The 20695-nt window shown below is 42.7% G+C and overlaps 1 protein-coding gene across 3 annotated transcripts in view; it reads left to right on the forward strand.

The window, feature by feature from the left end:
- Nucleotides 1-20695, forward strand: part of LOC120981134 (BTG3 associated nuclear protein) — a 317594-nt gene that overhangs the window by 67255 nt on the left and 229644 nt on the right. For all 3 annotated transcript variants that reach the window (XM_040410642.1, XM_040410644.1, XM_040410645.1), the window contains 2 exons: nucleotides 14399-14521; nucleotides 15524-15693. In XM_040410642.1, the coding sequence (XP_040266576.1) occupies nucleotides 14399-14521; nucleotides 15524-15693 (293 nt within the window). The remainder of the gene's footprint in view (nucleotides 1-14398; nucleotides 14522-15523; nucleotides 15694-20695) is intronic.

Genomic DNA, 20695 nt, shown 5'->3' on the forward strand with positions numbered 1-20695 from the left:
GTCTGTAAGACGTTCATGATGTGGTTTTATGGTTTATTACAAGTTTGGATGAGATTAGGGTTATTGGGTGCACCGACCGCCTCCTGGCCTCTTGTCTTATCAGCTCAGTATGTGGATCCCCGGCTGGATCCAAGTCTCCATACTTCTTATCTTAAGAAAACATCTGCTGAAGCGTAATGCAGCGCGGGCCGCAGACGGGTACTGGCTCCACATTCCCGGGTGTGACCCCATAATATCTGTCTTAGTGGGAGCCGCACTGTGAATGTGACGGCGGTCACCGCACTCAGTGGTGCCTAGTATCTGCATCGTACCTTGGTTCTCCGTATTCTCTGTTATCTACCATGGAATCTTGCCTCGAGTCTTTGGCTTCAAACCAGAAATTCAAGCAAAAAAAATAATAAAAAATTGGAATGTCGTCCCAGTGATTCCTTGAAGATTTACTCTATATGACATCAAAGCGGATATAGATATTAAGATTTTCAAAGTTTTTTTATTTTTATTGCCTGTTAGACCGAAATGTTATCAGTTTATGAAACCCTAATGTTTAGCCTGGAATCCCTCCATTAGTATTAGTCAAGGTTTTCCTAACAATACCCCCCCCCCCCCCCCCCCCCCCCCCCCACACACACACACCTCCTTCACAGGAGTTGCTAGTTGGAATGGGAATGTCTGTGTCTGTGCAGATAACGGATCTGGGGAGCAGCTCTGGGGTATAATACAGGATGTAACTCAGGATCAGTACAGGATAAGTAATGTATGTACACAGTGACTGCACCAGCAGAATAGTGAGTGCAGCTCTGGAGTATAATACAGGATGTAACTCAGGATCAGTACAGGATAAGTAATGTATGTACACAGTGACTGCACCAGCAGAATAGTGAGTGCAGCTCTGGAGTATAATACAGGATGTAACTCAGGATCAGTACAGGATAAGTAATGTATGTACGCAGTGACTGCACCAGCAGAATAGTGAGTGCAGCTCTGGAGTATAATACAGGATGTAACTCAGGATCAGTACAGGATAAGTAATGTATGTACACAGTGACTCCACCAGCAGAATAGTGAGTGCAGCTCTGGAGTATAATACAGGATGTAATTCAGGATCAGTACTGGATAAGTAATGTATGTACACAGTGACTGCACCAGCAGAATAGTGAGTGCAGCTCTGGAGTATAATACAGGATGTAACTCAGGATCAGTACGGGATAAGTAATGTATGTACACAGTGACTGCACCAGCAGAATAGTGAGTGCAGCTCTGGAGTATAATACAGGATGTAATTCAGGATCAGTACTGGATAAGTAATGTATGTACACAGTGACTGCACCAGCAGAATAGTGAGTGCAGCTCTGGAGTATAATACAGGATGTAACTCAGGATCAGTACAGGATAAGTAATGTATGTACACAGTGACTGCACCAGCAGAATAGTGAGTGCAGCTCTGGAGTATAATACAGGATGTAATTCAGGATCAGTACTGGATAAGTAATGTATGTACACAGTGACTGCACCAGCAGAATAGTGAGTGCAGCTCTGGAGTATAATACAGGATGTAACTCAGGATCAGTACGGGATAAGTAATGTATGGACACAGTGACTGCACCAGCAGAATAGTGAGTGCAGCTCTGGAGTATAATACAGGATGTAACTCAGGATCAGTACAGGATAAGTAATGTATGTACACAGTGACTGCACCAGCAGAATAGTGACTGCAGCTCTGGAGTATAATACAGGACGTAACTCAGGATCAGTACTGGATAAGTACTGTATGTACACAGTGACTGCACCAGCAGAATAGTGAGTGCAGCTCTGGGGTATAATACAGGATGTAACTCAGGATCAGTACAGGATAAGTAATGTATGTACATAGTGACTGCACCAGCAGAATAGTGAGTGCAGCTCTGGAGTATAATACAGGATGTAACTCAGGATCAGTACTGGATAAGTACTGTATGTACACAGTGACTGCACCAGCAGAATAGTGAGTGCAGCTCTGGAGTATAATACAGGATGTAACTCAGGATCAGTACAGGATAAGTAATGTATGTACACAGTGACTCCACCAGCAGAATAGTGAGTGCAGCTCTGGAGTATAATACAGGATGTAACTCAGGATCAGTACAGGATAAGTAATGTATGTACACAGTGACTGCACCAGCAGAATAGTGAGTGCAGCTCTGGAGTATAATACAGGATGTAACTCAGGATCAGTACAGGATAAGTAATGTATGTACACAGTGACTGCACCAGCAGAATAGTGAGTGCAGCTCTGGAGTATAATACAGGATGTAACTCAGGATCAGTACAGGATAAGTAATGTATGTACACAGTGACTGCACCAGCAGAATAGTGAGTGCAGCTCTGGAGTATAATACAGGATGTAACTCAGGATCAGTGCAGGATGAGTAATATAATGTATGTACACATTATCGGTGGTATCTCGGGATCAGTATAAGACGACTATTACATTGTAACTGCACAGTTGTCCTATAATGTAGCTTCATTAATTCTAGAAACTGTAAAATACTTGTCATAGGCTTTTATCAATCAATAAATTGTAGACTAATTCTCTTATTTATTCAGTTTGCAATGAATTAAATCTCAGTATTTTTAGCAGCCGGGTGTTTCCTTCTTTCCCTCGGTAAGATTTCCTGCACAAACCTTCTAATATCTGTAGATATTGCTGTAGAAATCCCTTCTATAAACTCTGTAAAATATTGGGTATAATGTGTTCTGACTTTATTATAGAGCGTGAAACTCGTCTGAATTTACCAGCATTGACCACAGGCCACACACAGCAGCATTTCTGGTCATATAGGATTTCTTTCTGCTGACTCGCTTCTTTTTTTAAAGCCTTTTGGTCCTTGTTCGCAGTTTGCACAATGGGTGATGAAAGGAATGTAGCCTGGGAAGAGGGCTATGTGGGGTTCAGTGTCTTGCCAGGCCACTCCCGTCAGTCTCGTGATGCTAACCCAAAACCGTCGTGAGGCTTTCACTGCAGATTTAGTCGTAAAATCCTTTAAAATTTCCTTCAGTAATATCATTGGAACTGGGCGTAAATTATTGCTGACAAAGCGGAGATTCACAAAGGAAAGCCAGGATCCAGCCAGTAAATGTACTACTGCCGCGGGATTCCTCGGGTGCTACCAGCACCTTGTTAATAGAAAAAAAAATAATATATATATATATATATAAAAAATGACACAAAAATCAGATTGTGTGAGGTTGTGCATCTGCTTTTAATGCCTAACCCCAATATGAAAAGATTTCTTATTTTCAGAATACTTGTGTGTGAACATGTGGCCTGTATATCCAATGTGTGTGTCACGTTCATAAAAGCCGTCCTGAGGCGCCATGAAATCCTGCTACCTGGTCTTGGTTTACTGTCAGTTTGCGCTTAGGTCTGTGTCCGTTCACTTTTTCAGTATTTTTTAGGTTTAGAACACCCCCAGTACGGCTGCATTGTACTTACTTGGCTTAAACCAGTCTTCCTGGCGAACTTGCCACCGTATAATTAGATTTATCGGAGATGACGCTGCCCGGATGCGTTTGTTACAAAGGGATCAGTGACAGTGAAATGAAACAGATCCTGCAGTCAGATGTGCTCCTAGCGGGAACCTTTTTGGCTCTTTCACTAACATGGTTGCCAAACCTCTCAGGTCAGGAAGACCAATTAGACATTGGCATTGAATTAGAATGGGCATTGGGAGCCTCTGCAGTTTTATGTATAGCAGATTGTAAATCCAATCAGTCGGTAAATTTCAGGAGCCAGTCTAGTATTTGTAACGTTCTCATGTGCTGACTTTCCTTGCAACGTAATTCAGATCCATGAGGAAAGTTTCTGCATTCTAATGGAAATGTTAAAGGGAGTGTCACCATGAAACTCGGTAATAATCCAGGCATGCTGCCGTGTAGGGCTGAATGTAATGACAGCTTTCACTTCGCTTTCTGCTGCTTCATTGTGGAGAAAAAGTACTGATAATTCAAATGCAAATGTTATTCCCATCTCAGGATATGCCATCAAAATCAGATGGGTGTGGATCCCACCTCTTGCACCTACTCCTGTCCAGAGCAGGGCCCCCATAGGGAAGAAGAGCACAGTGCGCTTGTGGGGGTGCACTCAATTCACTGCTGTGGGAGTTCCGAAAATAGCCAAGCGAGTGCACTCGTCAATTTTCGGAAGTCCCAGAACAGTGAATAGAGAGGGCACCCATGCATGTACGGCATCCTCTCCGTTTATCTCTTTAGGACTGCCAGTCACAGGATCTCTATATACACACACACTCACAGGATCTCTATATACACACAGACTCACAGGATCCCTATATACACACAGACTCACAGGATCCCTATATACACACAGACTCACAGGATCTCTATATACACACAGACTCACAGGATCTCTATATACACACAGACTCACAGGATCTCTATATACACACACACTCACAGGATCTCTATATACACACAGACTGACAGGATCTCTATATACACACAGACTCACAGGATCCCTATATACACACAGACTCACAGGATCTCTATATACACACAGACTCACAGGATCTCTATATACACACACACTCACAGGATCTCTATATACACACACACTCACAGGATCTCTATATACACACAGACTCACAGGATCCCTATATACACACAGACTCACAGGATCCCTATATACACACAGACTCACAGGATCTCTATATACACACACACTCACAGGATCTCTATATACACACACACTCACAGGATCTCTATATACACACAGACTCACAGGATCCCTATATACACACAGACTCACAGGATCCCTATATACACACAGACTCACAGGATCTCTATATACACACAGACTCACAGGATCTCTATATACACACACACTCACAGGATCTCTATATACACACACACACTCACAGGATCCCTATATACACACAGACTGACAGGATCTCTATATACACACAGACTCACAGGATCTCTATATACACACACACTCACAGGATCTCTATATACACACACACTCACAGGATCTCTATATACACACACACTCACAGGATCCCTATATACACACAGACTCACAGGATCTCTATATACACACAGACTCACAGGATCCCTATATACACACAGACTCACAGGATCTCTATATACACACAGACTCACAGGATCTCTATATACACACAGACTCACAGGATCCCTATATACACACAGACTCACAGGATCTCTATATACACACAGACTCACAGGATCTCTATATACACACACACTCACAGGATCTCTATATACACACAGACTCACAGGATCCCTATATACACACAGACTCACAGGATCTCTATATACACACAGACTCACAGGATCCCTATATACACACAGACTCACAGGATCCCTATATACACACAGACTCACAGGATCTCTATATACACACAGACTCACAGGATCTCTATATACACACAGACTCACAGGATCCCTATATACACACAGACTCACAGGATCTCTATATACACACAAACTCACAGGATCTCTATATACACACACACTCACAGGATCTCTATATACACACACACACTCACAGGATCTCTATATACACACAGACTCACAGGATCTCTATATACACACACACTCACAGGATCTCTATATACACACACAGACTCACAGGATCTCTATATACACACACACTCACAGGATCTCTATATACACACAGACTCACAGGATCCCTATATACACACAGACTCACAGGATCTCTATATACACACAGACTCACAGGATCCCTATATACACACAGACTCACAGGATCCCTATATACACACAGACTCACAGGATCTCTACAGTCATGTGAAAAAATTAGGACACCCTTTGAAAGCATGTGGTTTTTTGTAACATTTTTAATAAATGGTTATTTTATCTCCGTTTCAACAATACAGAGAGATTAAAGTAATCCAACTAAACAAAGAAAACTGAAGAAAAGTCTTTTCAAGATCTTCTGTAAATGTCATTCTACAAAAATGCCTATTCTAACTGAGGAAAAAGATAGGACACCCTCACATGTATTCCCTCTTAAATTGGCTCAGATCTCACACAGGTATATCACACCAGGTGCACATAATTAGTAGATCGTTACTCTGCATGTTGAATGAGGCTTGCCCTATTTAAACCTCAGACATTTAGTTTGGTGTGCTCCTGACTGTTGAAGTGAGAGTGAGCACCATGGTGAGAGCAAAAGAGCTGTCAGAGGACTTCAGAAAAAAGATTGTAGCAGCCTATGAGTCTGGGAAGGGATTTAAAAAGATCTCAAAAGATTTTGAAATCAGCCATTCCACTGTCCGGAAGATAGTCTACAAGTGGAGGGCTTTCAAAACAACTGCCAACATGCCCAGGACTGGTCGCCCCAGCAAGTTCACCCCAAGAGCAGACCGCAAGATGCTAAAAGAGGTCTCCAAAAACCCTAAAGTGTCATCTCGAGAACTACAGCAGGCTCTGGCTACTGTTGATGTAGAAGTACATGCCTCTACAATCAGAAAGAGACTGTACAAGTTTAACTTGCATGGGAGGTGTGCAAGGAGGAAACCTTTGCTTTCCAAGAGAAACATCGAGGCCAGACTGACATTTGCCAGAGATAAAGTTGACAAAGACCAGGACTTCTGGAATAATGTTCTTTGGACAGATGAGTCCAAAATTGAATTATTTGGACACAACAGCAGAGGACATGTTTGGCGTAAACCAAACACAGCATTCCAAGAAAAGAACCTCATACCAACTGTGAAGCATGGAGGTGGAAGTGTCATGGTTTGGGGCTGCTTTGCTGCAGCAGGACCTGGTCAGCTCACCATCATAGAATCCACGATGAATTCTACTGTGTATCAGAAGGTGCTTGAAGAACATGTGAGACCATCAGTTAGAAAATTAAAGCTGAAGCGGAACTGGACCATGCAACATGACAATGACCCAAAACATACTAGTAAATCAACCAAAGATTGTCTGAAAAAGAAGAAATGGAGAGTCCTGGAATGGCCAAGTCAAAGTCCAGATTTGAATCCCATTGAGATGCTGTGGGGTGACTTGAAAAGGGCTGTACGTGCAAGAAACCCCTCAAACATCTCACAGCTGAAAAAGTTCTGCATTGAGGAGTGGGGTAAAATTTCCTCAGACCGATGTTGAAGACTGGTAGATGGCTGCAAGAACCGTCTCACTGCAGTTATTTCAGCCAAAGGAGGTAACACTCGCTATTAGGGGCAAGGGTGTCCTATCTTTTTCCTCAGTTAGAATAGGCATTTTTGTAGAATGACATTTACAGAAGATCTTGAAAAGACTTTTCTTCAGTTTTCTTTGTTTAGTCGGATTACTTTAATCTCTCTGTATTGTTGAAACGGAGATGAAATAACCATTTATTAAAAATGTTACAAAAAACCACATGCTTTCAAAGGGTGTCCTAATTTTTTCACATGACTGTATATACACACAGACTCACAGGATCTCTATATACACACAGACTCACAGGATCCCCATATACACACAGACTCACAGGATCCCTATATACACACAGACTCACAGGATCCCTATATACACACAGACTCACAGGATCTCTATATACACACACACTCACAGGATCTCTATATACACACAGACTCACAGGATCTCTATATACACACAGACTCACAGGATCTCTATATACACACACAGACTCACAGGATCCCTATATACACACAGACTCACAGGATCTCTATATACACACACACTCACAGGATCTCTATATACACACACACTCACAGGATCTCTATATACACACAGACTCACAGGATCTCTATATACACACAGACTCACAGGATCCCTATATACACACAGACTCACAGGATCTCTATATACACACACACTCACAGGATCTCTATATACACACAGACTCACAGGATCTCTATATACACACAAACTCACAGGATCCCTATATACACACAGACTCACAGGATCTCTATATACACACAGACTCACAGGATCTCTATATACACACAGACTCACAGGATCTCTATATACACACAGACTCACAGGATCTCTATATACACACAGACTCACAGGATCTCTATATACACACAGACTCACAGGATCTCTATATACACACAGACTCACAGGATCCCTATATACACACACTCACAGGATCTCTATATACACACAGACTCACAGGATCCCTATATACACACAGACTGACAGGATCTCTATATACACACAGACTCACAGGATCTCTATATACACACAGACTCACAGGATCTCTATATACACACAGACTCACAGGATCCCTATATACACACAGACTCACAGGATCCCTATATACACACAGACTCACAGGATCCCTATATACACACAGACTCACAGGATCTCTATATACACACAGACTCACAGGATCTCTATATACACACAGACTCACAGGATCTCTATATACACACAGACTCACAGGATCCCTATATACACACACAGACTGACAGGATCTCTATATACACACAGACTCACAGGATCTCTATATACACACACAGACTCACAGGATCTCTATATACACACACAGACTCACAGGATCCCTATATACACACAGACTCACAGGATCTCTATATACACACAGACTCACAGGATCCCTATATACACACACTCACAGGATCTCTATATACACACAGACTCACAGGATCTCTATATACACACAGACTCACAGGATCTCTATATACACACAGACTCACAGGATCTCTATATACACACACACTCACAGGATCCCTATATACACACAGACTCACAGGATCTCTATATACACACAGACTCACAGGATCTCTATATACACACAGACTCACAGGATCTCTATATACACACAGACTCACAGGATCCCTATATACACACACACACTCACAGGATCCCTATATACACACAGACTCACAGGATCTCTATATACACACAGACTCACAGGATCCCTATATACACACAGACTCACAGGATCCCTATATACACACAGACTCACAGGATCCCTATATACACACAGACTCACAGGATCTCTATATACACACACACTCACAGGATCCCTATATACACACAGACTCACAGGATCTCTATATACACACAGACTCACAGGATCCCTATATACACACAGACTAACAGGATCTCTATATACACACAGACTCACAGGATCTCTATATACACACAGACTCACAGGATCTCTATATACACACACACTCACAGGATCCCTATATACACACAGACTCACAGGATCCCTATATACACACAGACTCACATGATCTCTATATACACACAGACTCACAGGATCCCTATATACACACAGACTCACAGGATCTCTATATACACACAGACTCACAGGATCTCTATATACACACAGACTCACAGGATCTCTATATACACACAGACTCACAGGATCTCTATATACACACAGACTCACAGGATCTCTATATACACACAGACTCACAGGATCCCTATATACACACAGACTCACAGGATCTCTATATACACACACACTCACAGGATCTCTATATACACACAGACTCACAGGATCTCTATATACACACAGACTCACAGGATCTCTATATACACACAGACTCACAGGATCCCTATATACACACAGACTCACAGGATCTCTATATACACACAAACTCACAGGATCCCTATATACACACAGACTCACAGGATCCCTATATACACACAGACTCACAGGATCTCTATATACACACAGACTCACAGGATCCCTATATACACACAGACTCACAGGATCTCTATATACACACAAACTCACAGGATCCCTATATACACACAGACTCACAGGATCCCTATATACACACAGACTCACAGGATCCCTATATACACACAGACTCACAGGATCTCTATATACACACAGACTCACAGGATCTCTATATACACACAGACTCACAGGATCCCTATATACACACAGACTCACAGGATCTCTATATACACACAGACTCACAGGATCCCTATATACACACAGACTCACAGGATCCCTATATACACACAGACTCACAGGATCCCTATATACACACAGACTCACAGGATCCCTATATACACACAGACTCACAGGATCTCTATATACACACAGACTCACAGGATCTCTATATACACACAGACTCACAGGATCTCTATATACACACAGACTCACAGGATCCCTATATACACACACACAGATTCACAGGATCCCTATAGATGTAAGGGCACTTTCACACTAGCGTTATTCTTTTCCGGTATTGAAATCTGGTAATGCGTTCTGAATGGTCTGAACTGGTCCTGAAAAAGTGGGTTTTAGAAATTTTCTGAAAAATTTCAAGATTTGCTTCTAAACTTCTAAGCCTTGTAACGTCCCCAAAAATAAAATGGCATTCTTTAAATTATCCAAACTTGAAGTACACATATGGGGAATGTAAAATAATAACTATTTTTGGAGGTATTACTATCTATTATAAAAGTAGAGAAATGAAAATTTTGAAATTTGCTAATTTTTCTAAATTTTTGGTAAATTTTGTATTTTTTTTTTATAAATAAAAATGATTATTTTTTTACTCCATTTTACCAGTGCCATGAAGTACAATATGTTCAGGTCTGAAGTCACTTTTTGAGGCTTACATAATAGAAACCACCCAAAAGTTACCCCATTTTACAAACTACACCCCTCAAGGTATTCAAAACTGATTTTACAAACTTTGTTAACCCTTTAGGTGTTCCACAAGAATTAGGAAAATAAAGATAACATTTCAAAATTTCACTTTTTTGGCAGATTTTCCATTTGAATCCATTTTTTTCCAGTTACAAAGCAAGGGTTAACAGCCAAACAAAACTCAATCTTTATGGCCCTGATTCTGTAGTTTACAGAAACACCCCATATGTGGTCGTAAACCGCTGTACGGGCACACGGCAGGGCGCAGAAGGAAAGGAATGCCATACAGTTTTTGGAAGGCAGATTTTGCTGGACTGCTTTTTTGACACCATGTCCCATTTGAAGCCCCCCTGATGCACCCCTAGAGTAGAAACTGCAAAAAAGTGACCCCATTTTGGAAACTACGAGATAGGGTGGCAGTATTGTTGGTGCTATTTTAGGGTACATATGATTTTTGGTTGATCTATATTACACTTTTAGTGCGGCAAGGTAACAAGAAATAGCTGTTTTGGCACTGTTTTTTTTTTGTTATTTACAATATTCATCTGACAGGTTAGATCATGTGGTATTTTTATAGAGCAGTTTGTCACGGACGCAACAATACCAAATATGACAACTTTTTTTGAACGTTTTTTCAGTTTTTGGGCGATTATCTTAGGTAGGGTCTCATTTTTTGCGGGATGAGATGACTGTTTGATTGGCACTATTTTGAGGTGCGTATGACTTTTTGATCGCTTGCCATTACACTTTTTGTGATGTAAGGTGACAAAAAAAATAGCTTTTTTTTACACCGTTTTTAGTTTAAAAAAAACTTACGGTGAGGGGTTAGATCATGTGATATTTTTATAGAGAAGGTTCTTACGGATGTGGCGATACCTAATATGTTTTTTATTTACTTAAGTTTTACACAATACTAGCATTTTTGAAACAAAAAAAATTATGTTTTAGTGTCTCCATATTCTGAGAGCCATAGTTTTTTCAGTTTTTGGGCGATTATCTTAGGTAGGGGCTTATTTTTTTGCAGGATAATGTGACGATTAGATTGGTACTATTTTGGGGGGCATACGCCTTTTTGATCACTTGGTGTTGCACTTTTTGTGATGTAAGGTGACAAAAATGGCTTCTTTTTTTTCTTACACCGTTTTTAGTTGTTTTTTTTAATGGTATTTATCGGACAGGGTAGATCATGTGATATATTTATAGAGCCGGTCATTACAGACGCGGCAATACCTAATATGTGTATGGTTTTTCTTCTTCAGTTTTTTATAAAAAATTAAGGAAAAGGAGCCTTTTTTCCCCCTTTTTTTTTTCCTTTATTAATTTTATTACTTTATTAATTTTATTAAAAAAAAAAATTTTAAACTTTTTTTTTCTTTACTTTATTTCTGATGTTCACTTTTGGGGGTCTAATCCCCTCTGCAATGCATTACAATACATATGTATTGTAATGCATTGCCTGTTCGTGTACTACAGTGAGTAGTACACAAACAGGTTGCCTAGGAGACGGGCCTGAGGCTGGATCTCCTCGGCTCCCGTAGAAGGCAGTTCTCAATGCCGTGCAAGGCATTGGGCAGCCTCTGCACGGCATCGGGCGGCCTTCTGAGACATCGAGTCCCCGCCACAGCAGCGCGGGAACTCGATGCACTCACCCGACACAAACCCCTTCTATGCCGCGGTCAGTGGCATAGAAGGGGTTAATACGCATCGATCGCCGATACGGAACCCCCCTCGGCATTGACCCAGGGTGCCTGCTGATTGATTTCAGCAGGCACCCAGTTCTGATCACTGCCTGCCACGCGGCGGTGATCGGAAATACACGTGACGTACCGGTACGTCATGTGTCCCCAAGTGGTTAAAAAATAAAAAAAAAAGAAATAAAATTAATTCTAATCGCCCCCTTTTTCCCAAAATAAAAATAAAAGAACTGTGCGAAATCGCCCATAGTATAAAAATATATTCCCCATACAGCAAATGGCCGATTTTCTGTTTTTGGTCGCAATCAAAAAGTCATACACACCCCAGAATAGTATCAATGAGAAGTTCAGATCGCCCCACAAAGAATGAGCCCCCATACAGCTCTGTACACATAATTACAAAAAAGTTATAGGGGTCAAAATATGGCGACAAAAAAATATAACAGATTTTTTTCCCACTTTAATTTTTTTATCACCATCAAAATGCAAGAAAAACTATACATATAAGGTATCGCTGGATTCGTACTGACCTGTAGAATAAAAGTAACTTATGAGTTTTATTGCACATCGAACGTCGTGAATAAAAAAAAAACGTAAAACTGTGGTGGAATAGCTTTTTTTTTTTGCAATTTCACCTGATTTGGAATTTTTTCCCCGCTTTCGATTACATCTTATGAAATATTAAATGGTGGCGTTGGAAAGTACAACTTGTCCCGCAAAAAACAAGCCCTCATATGGCTATGTGAACAGACAAATAAAAAAGTTATGGCTCTGGGAAGGCAGGGAGTGCTAAATGAAAAACAAAAGCACCACACAACAAACCTCCGGGAGTGAAAGGGTTAAAGAGGCGTGGCCACATATATATGGCGGTTTAGTCTGCAGTTTGCTGGTTTCTGTCTGAAATCCGTCTTCTGGAACACTTCTTAGCCGAGGTCCTATATTCCTGCTCCATTGTATTCTCCGATATGTAGGGGCACATTTAGTAAGACCAGCGTTTTAGACAAGGTGCCCACCTCCCTTCAGCACATCCATCGCCAGTTCTTAATCTACGCCAGCTTCCTCGATTTCTTACATTTACAGCATTTTCTCTGCCTAAAACAGGCGTAGAAAATGGTGTATGAGATGGGCCTGCTGTGCCCTCCCTGTCCACGCCACACCATTAGACTTGGCATGAGCGGGGTGAAGTCACAGAAAGCAGCGCTGCCATCTGCGCCTGAAATAAGCCTAATTTAGGCGTTTTTCGGCTTAGTTAATGTCCCCCGTAGTGTTCCCACCAGGTTGAGCACATCTAGTATATTGTAAAAAGAGCTGCTTGTCACCTGCGGTCCTTCACAGCAGATTGTGCTATGTGGTGACGCTGATCCAGCAGGGATTGTGGGGCTATATGAGGTCAAGATGGCGGCTCTGGGCATGACTGAAATAGAAGCATAGTTACAGTATGGCACCCTATTGGACTTGCTAATTTGCTTAGGACTGTTTATAGGTAAAACCACTGGTGCGTTATCCAGCCTTACTGCCCTTTACCAGGGCGGAGGAGAGAACGGCCCTAATCTTGTCCACGGAGTGAAGACTCTGTTGTCAGTGACGCTGATCTCGGGCTCGGCTCTCGGGCTCCTTGTATGCCAGTGGAATAAACTCTACTATAATACTGTGTGGGGAGCACTCGGAAACTGAACCCGAGCCGTTCCCGTCTTCAGATGTTTGTTTTGGTGGCAGTGATGGGAAGGCTAAAATATTGTGGCATGTGCTAAACTTCTGAAAAGTGATAAGACCGAGTGTAAAGGTCCAGGAACTGACAACTTGGCTGCGCTCCGACCTCTTAACATTGTAGGTAATTTCACCGAGAAATTCAGCTTCCACAACACAGTTACTACGTTATATCAAGGCTTTTCAAAGAGGAGTTTTCTCTCCGCCATCCCCTGGTTGACAGAAGGGCTTTTACTGCGATCCCTTTGGCTTGGAAAAAAACGCAATGATTTCTATTTACCCTTCTCATAGAAAACCGTATTACGTCTGCTGGATACAGGTCGGCCTGGTGTGATCCCTTAAATCTCTCGTCTTTTTCTCTTTCTCGTAGCGTTGTTCCTCAGACGACGGTAATCCTGAATAATGAAAGACAGAACTCTGTAGTGGCCAAACTGGAGGGTCCGGAGGAATCGATGAACCGAGCAACAGAAAGCCTGGAAAATATGCTGAATAGGTAATATGTCTGCTGATTGGATTCATGTCAGATCTGCAAGGTGCAGGTGGTCAGGGCTGTGCATGGAAGTGCAAAACCCACGGGTCTATAGAGTGACAATGGTCCCTGAACTTTCCAGGACGGGGGTGCACTGTACCTTGCTTCTCCCACAAACTTCCCCTGTAGGAAAGTGGAAGGTAATTTGCTAATGTTAATGTGATTGTGAAGAGAAGATGTCCCATGCAGGATCACACTCCGAAAGTGAGGCAGAACTAAAGGGCCTCTACTCATAAGAGGAAAGTTGGCAGATTGTATGTGTATCTGGGGCCTCCTGATTCTCCCCCAAATAGACAATGATGAGGCAATGAAGCATTGGGTATGTTGGATTTGAATGCCCGATCCTTTTGTTCGCAGGGGGGATGAGCAGCTGCAGAAGTTTCTGGCAGCGGCTTGCTTCCCTCTCACCATTTAAATGCATGCACATTGGTCAGACCAAGTGTGTGTATGGGGCTCAAGAGGATCAGCTGTCAGATGAAGCTGTTGAAGGTGTATCATGGAGGCGCTCATTTAACTGATGCAATACCCTTCATGGATTTCTTGCTATCTGTCACTGGTAACCTTATCATTATTTCAATCCCTCTCGTCCTTCCTTTAATATCGGGAGACATCTTACCTTACATTTGATCCTTGTATTGCAGGGTAAGATGGTAGCCATATTCCTACTCAGATGCATAAAGTTATGAACACAGGTCCAGTGTAAGGCTCCATTCAGACATCCGTAACGTGTTTTGCGGATCCACGGATCCGCACAACACGGACATCAGCAATGTGCGTTCTGCATTTTGCGGACTGCACATTGCCAGCACTAATATAAAATGCCTATTCTTGTCCGCAATTCCGTATCCGGGCAGCACATCGTGCTGCCCCATAGAAATGAATGGGTCCGCAATTCCATTCCGCAAAATGTGGAACAAAATTTCAGGCGTGTGAATGGGGCCTAAGGAATGTCTGCTTTTGTTCCAGCACCAACGGACGTAGGCACAATACCATCGTGGTGAAGGTCCCAGGCCCAGATGACAGCCACAATGACGATGACAGTGGGTCTGAAGCCAGCGACACCTTGTCCAACTGTGGCCAGTCCGGGAGCTCCAACATGGGAAACAACGTGACTCTCATCACCCTCAACGCAGAAGGTAGGTGACGACTACTCCTCTGTATACTGCCCTCCAGCATGTTCTGTACTATAAAAATGCTGAATATTCTCACTATGTGCTTACTTAGAGCTCTTACCTGCTAGATCATGTAATATTGTACACCACATACTGCTTCTGTCTGTCTGCAGTTGAACACTTATTGTTAATAATTAGAACTTAATGCGACTAAATTCAAGTTACACAGAACAACCGGCTGCATTGTATATGAAGACAGACACCTCCATGAATGCGAATCAGTCCTAACATGTTCCAGACTTTGAATGGTGGGAATCTGCTGGCCTGAGGGCCTCTGGTACTGCAACAGTACCTGATTATTTCCAATAATAGGCCATTACAGGGAGGAATTTCTAGGTAATTGTACAGCATGGGATCACACGTTCCCCCAGTGATGGGATGACTATTGATTCTGCCCGTCATGGGTCCTTCCTCTGTGTATAAAGCTTCCTTTACACGGGAGGACGATGTGCCAGCAGATTGTCGTGTTCCTTCTGCTCACTAGCGGAGATGCCAGCGCTCTTCTCCGTACTGACTCGTTATTTACACATCATGATCTGCTGTCGAGAAACTAGCATTTTTGTGTTTGCACAAACAATCCAATTAATGATGAACAAGCATTTTGCTTGTTTTTTGGGTAATTGTCGGTACATTTACACCGCCATATCGGTACTATGAACACTCGTTAGAATTTATCTATGTGATTCTCGGCCTGTGTAAAAGGCCCTTAAGTAACATTCCTTTTCTTGTTAAATTAATTTTGTTGTGTTACATGCCAGTCGCAGACTTTCAGCACTCTCTCGTGATGGTTTCGGCAGTCTTTTCTTACATTTCTTCTCTTGTGGGCGTGAGTTTTGCGGTTGGTGATCGGTTCCTCTTGTCAGAGGTAGTGTCTCGCTTTAGCTTTCTTACTCGTATGTGTTGTGTCCAGACCGCAGTTGGATATGATTTCTGTCAGACGAGACAAGAATGCAACGTTCGACTGATCGGCCTTGGGCAGCGAGTACATTGTAAACATGGCAGCCTGGGGCAGAGCTTACGCCTCTCCCTACCAGTTCACATTCAATATACACTGATGGGTTTATGCACGAACACCTTAAGGTTTATATCTATTGGCTTGGAATATTGAATGTGTTTGTTGGTTACGGGAAGTTTTCGAGAGCGAGCCCAGCGGCTGGTTGCATAGCTAATCATGCCAGGACATTGGCACAAGTTGCCCTTCTGAAAACAAACACTTACATTGGCAGCGATGTGCAGGAAATTCACATCAGGTCGGTCAGTCGCTGACTGGTTTTAATTCATTTTAAATTTTTCTGATTGGGGCTTGTGCGTGACGACTGTGTATATCATAATTGGAGCAAATTAGCACATTCTTGGGCAAAGACTTTCTGAGGATCCTGGTGCTCCCCTGCTTTTCCACTTTCATAGTTTTGGATATCGTCCATTGTATAATAATGTAGACAGTATGCTATATGTAAGGCGTGTGTCCCGGAAGAAACCTGAAAGCTGTTTGTCCAGCGCATTGTGTCTAAACTGCTGCAGTTGTGGAATGCACATTACTGGCGCTATAAACCACCTTTCCCAAGCAGACCGTGCTCTCAGACAACTGTCTTCTGCTAATACTTTCCACAACTGGAAGACATTACTCTTCCCGGCTGTCCCTTCACTTGCAATCGCGTGACCTAGAATCGGTGAGAACGTCTGCGTTGTACAGAAGTGTACATGATAATTATCGGATTTTCAGCAATGTCAGAGCACTTATCACAGCTCAGATTATTAGAGGGGTCGCGCACTGCACGAATGATTCAGAGTTTCCAGCATTAATCATAATAATCTACTAGTTCTGTCTGTGAGGTATGAAGAAGAAAAATCCATGATTGAGATTGTAAGCTGCAAAACCGGGCGGAATCTGCAGACCCATCCGCTGCTTAGAAGGGACAGGATGCCACTGGTCTGTGCAGGCGTCATCACCGAGACTGGTTTTCGGCTCTGCCGATGGATTATTTTTTTTATATTTCTTACTTGCAGTTGAGGACTTGGTGCCTGATTCTGTCATAAAGCCAAGTCGGCCTTGATTTTGTATAACTTGTGGTGAAACACAAGTTCCAGTGCTCTGGGGCTTTTCCATATTTTTTTTTTACGCTTTGAAGTCTTCTCAAGATTGCTTCAATCAAGCATGGGAATTCCTAGTTTCACGACCAGTCCCTTGTCACTTACAGCCCGTCTATGCCCAGTGCACAGACCTCCCTAGCATTTGTTTTTCTATCGGAGCCGGGTCAGACGCTGGGTGATGTTCTCATAGGGAAAAGCCGGCCTTTTGCAGTGTTTTTCATTCCAGTGGGAGATGTTCGTTCTGACAGAAAGCTCCAGAAGGTCAGGGGCCAGTCATTTTTCTGGAATTTTGTGTAAAATAAGACTGCACTAAAACTTGTCTTATTACTGTAATTTTTCGGCAGATGTTGGTCTTGGCATTGGGCACATCAGTTTATTTTAATGGGCATTGCCTAGGGCTACACGATGACTTTGACCGTGACACACGTCACATGGCAGTGTAGCTAATGAAGGTGGTAGCGTCGAGACCCTCAAGTTGCTGCAAGAAATCCAGCAACTGAAGAATTGTCCTACATGTATTTATGGATCAACAGTCGTCAGGATCAACCCTATTAAAGCAGGATTACTGCCTTGTAGAACTGATCCTGCTGATAAAAATTATACCAGTCTTGTGAAATTTAGTTTCTGTGAGGAAAAAAAGACTTTATGTGAATGACATTTTCAGTGATGTGCACGTCTAGCACTGGAAAGACGAGAGGCGCTGAGGGGCAAGCCCCCGCCCCAAGGTGCACTGAAGCCCTCATTTGTATAAAGAATAAATGGGAGCATTGCAACTGATCTTCAGGGCAGCAGGATCAACTTTACTGGGCAATGCCTGGTTTAATAGGGTTGATATCGCTGACAGGTGCCTCTTAAGGGGAAGGTGCCACTATGACTAACCTACTACTCTCTAGTCAGACGAGATCATATTATTGCACCCACTAAACATCCCCTCAAAGAGCAAACATAGGTCCTCCTTTTTCAGCCGAGTACCAAAACTTTTTTTTTGACACAAACTACCAGGACAGATGCCGACCATTGGCAGACATCTTTTACAACGCTTATTTGCCTGGTTGGATTTTTTGATCATTGTCGGGTGCTACATTCTGAACGACGGCTCTGCATCGCCTCAATGGAAGCCCAGATCAGGCCACGGACCATGGTTTGTTGTTTTAGCTTTTACAGCATTGTGGTCTGAGACAATGACCTTCACAGAGCAACTGTGGGGGAAACATACAAAGCTTGGAGGATCTTCCAGTTGCATGGATGAATTATGTGCTGCCGCCATCTCACTGGCCGTCTCCATTGCCCTTTGGCCATACGATGATTTTGGAGCAGCGTTGTCCCTGGTTTTGAATAGAAAGTTTTTAGTGCAGTGGAAATATTTGGTATGGTCTGTTCCGTGTGCATGGTTACTTGGCACGTCCCTATTTTGCACAGATGTTTCTGGCCTTTTATGTGCTTGCTTCATATTTAAATGTCGAGGAAACTGCCAACCCATTAATATATCTTGGGAATGGTTTCCTTTGGATGCCTGTAACAATCGGCTATGAAATATCTATTTGGGACTTTTTGGGAGATTTGAAAAATGACTTGCCTCCCACCCCTGTAATTAAGTGAGGCTGTGATCAGCTGTAAGGAATAAGACGAGCTCTGGCCGCTCACATTGGATTAGAGGACAGCTACGAGGCTGCTGAGAAGCCTTTAAAGTTCAGCTTCAGCATGCGCCGTTCTTATGATGAGCTGCACTTCCCGAGGTGCGATCTATTTGAATTATGAAGGCCACTTCATTAATCCTCTCATGGGCGTATCTCTGCCGTGATTCGTGTAGATCTTACAGTAGAGTCTCTGTCCTTGTAACACATATGGTCACAGAAGCGACGCAGGACGGCGTCCAGCTCGCAAACGCCATCCCCTCACAGTCCCAGGTGCTTTGGTGACTTCATTCCTTTTATGCCTGAAATGAAATAATACAAAGTCGTCAACACTTAAGCTGCAGTGGTTTTACAGCCATATACTAGCATTTCAGGAGGCATTAAAACCATGTGCATATATATGGTCCTCGGATTGTACTAAAATGTTGATTATCTTTACAAATAATTTGCATTAGAGAGACCCCACAATAGGATTTCCTGCAGATTCCATTCAGCGGTCTACATCTTGTTGGTGGACTGCAGAAGAGGATGCTGCAGGTAAAAAAATTGCCTAAATATATATATTAGGAAATTGGTCATAATGCAATTCTCTTATTTTGCAAGCCACATGGGCCTCCACTTTGTCTCATCTGCTCACTTTCTTTGGGGGAGTACATTTTTGATCTTGACTATAATGAATGTGAGAAAGCAGAGTGAGCCATTGAGAGATGAAGTGGCATGACATTTTCCTACCGATATCTGGCAGTGTATTTAAAAACACAATCCCTCCTAGTTAAATTGCTGTGTCCTTGTACTGACCTCCATTAGATGTTGCCATGCTAAGTGACATGTGCAGTTGCGGCACGTGACCGATGCAAGGAGCTGAGGCTATTGATCGGCAGCAGTGATACGATCACATTTCTGGTCCAGCATGGACTGGAAGCAAATGGAATTCAGCACTGGAACCGGAGTGCTAGTGACAGGGAAGTCTTACTAAACCTAACTGGTAATATTAAGTGGTTCCTGGGCACTGGAGAACCCCTCTGCCATTAGGATTAACCCTATTAAACATAATGCCTGGTAGGCAGGGGCGTAGCTATAGGGGGTGCAGAGGTAACAGTCGCTACCCGGCCCAGGAGCCTGAGGGGCCCAAAGACCCTTGTGGTGCATAAGAAGACACCAGTATTATAGAAAGTGCATGCTGGTCAAGTTACACCTCTGGCTCAAGGAGATGCCGTTTCAATTTTTTCCTCGGGCAGCAC

The sequence above is a fragment of the Bufo bufo genome, chromosome 10, assembly GCF_905171765.1.
Source record: "Bufo bufo chromosome 10, aBufBuf1.1, whole genome shotgun sequence".
Classification (NCBI taxonomy): domain Eukaryota; kingdom Metazoa; phylum Chordata; class Amphibia; order Anura; family Bufonidae; genus Bufo; species Bufo bufo.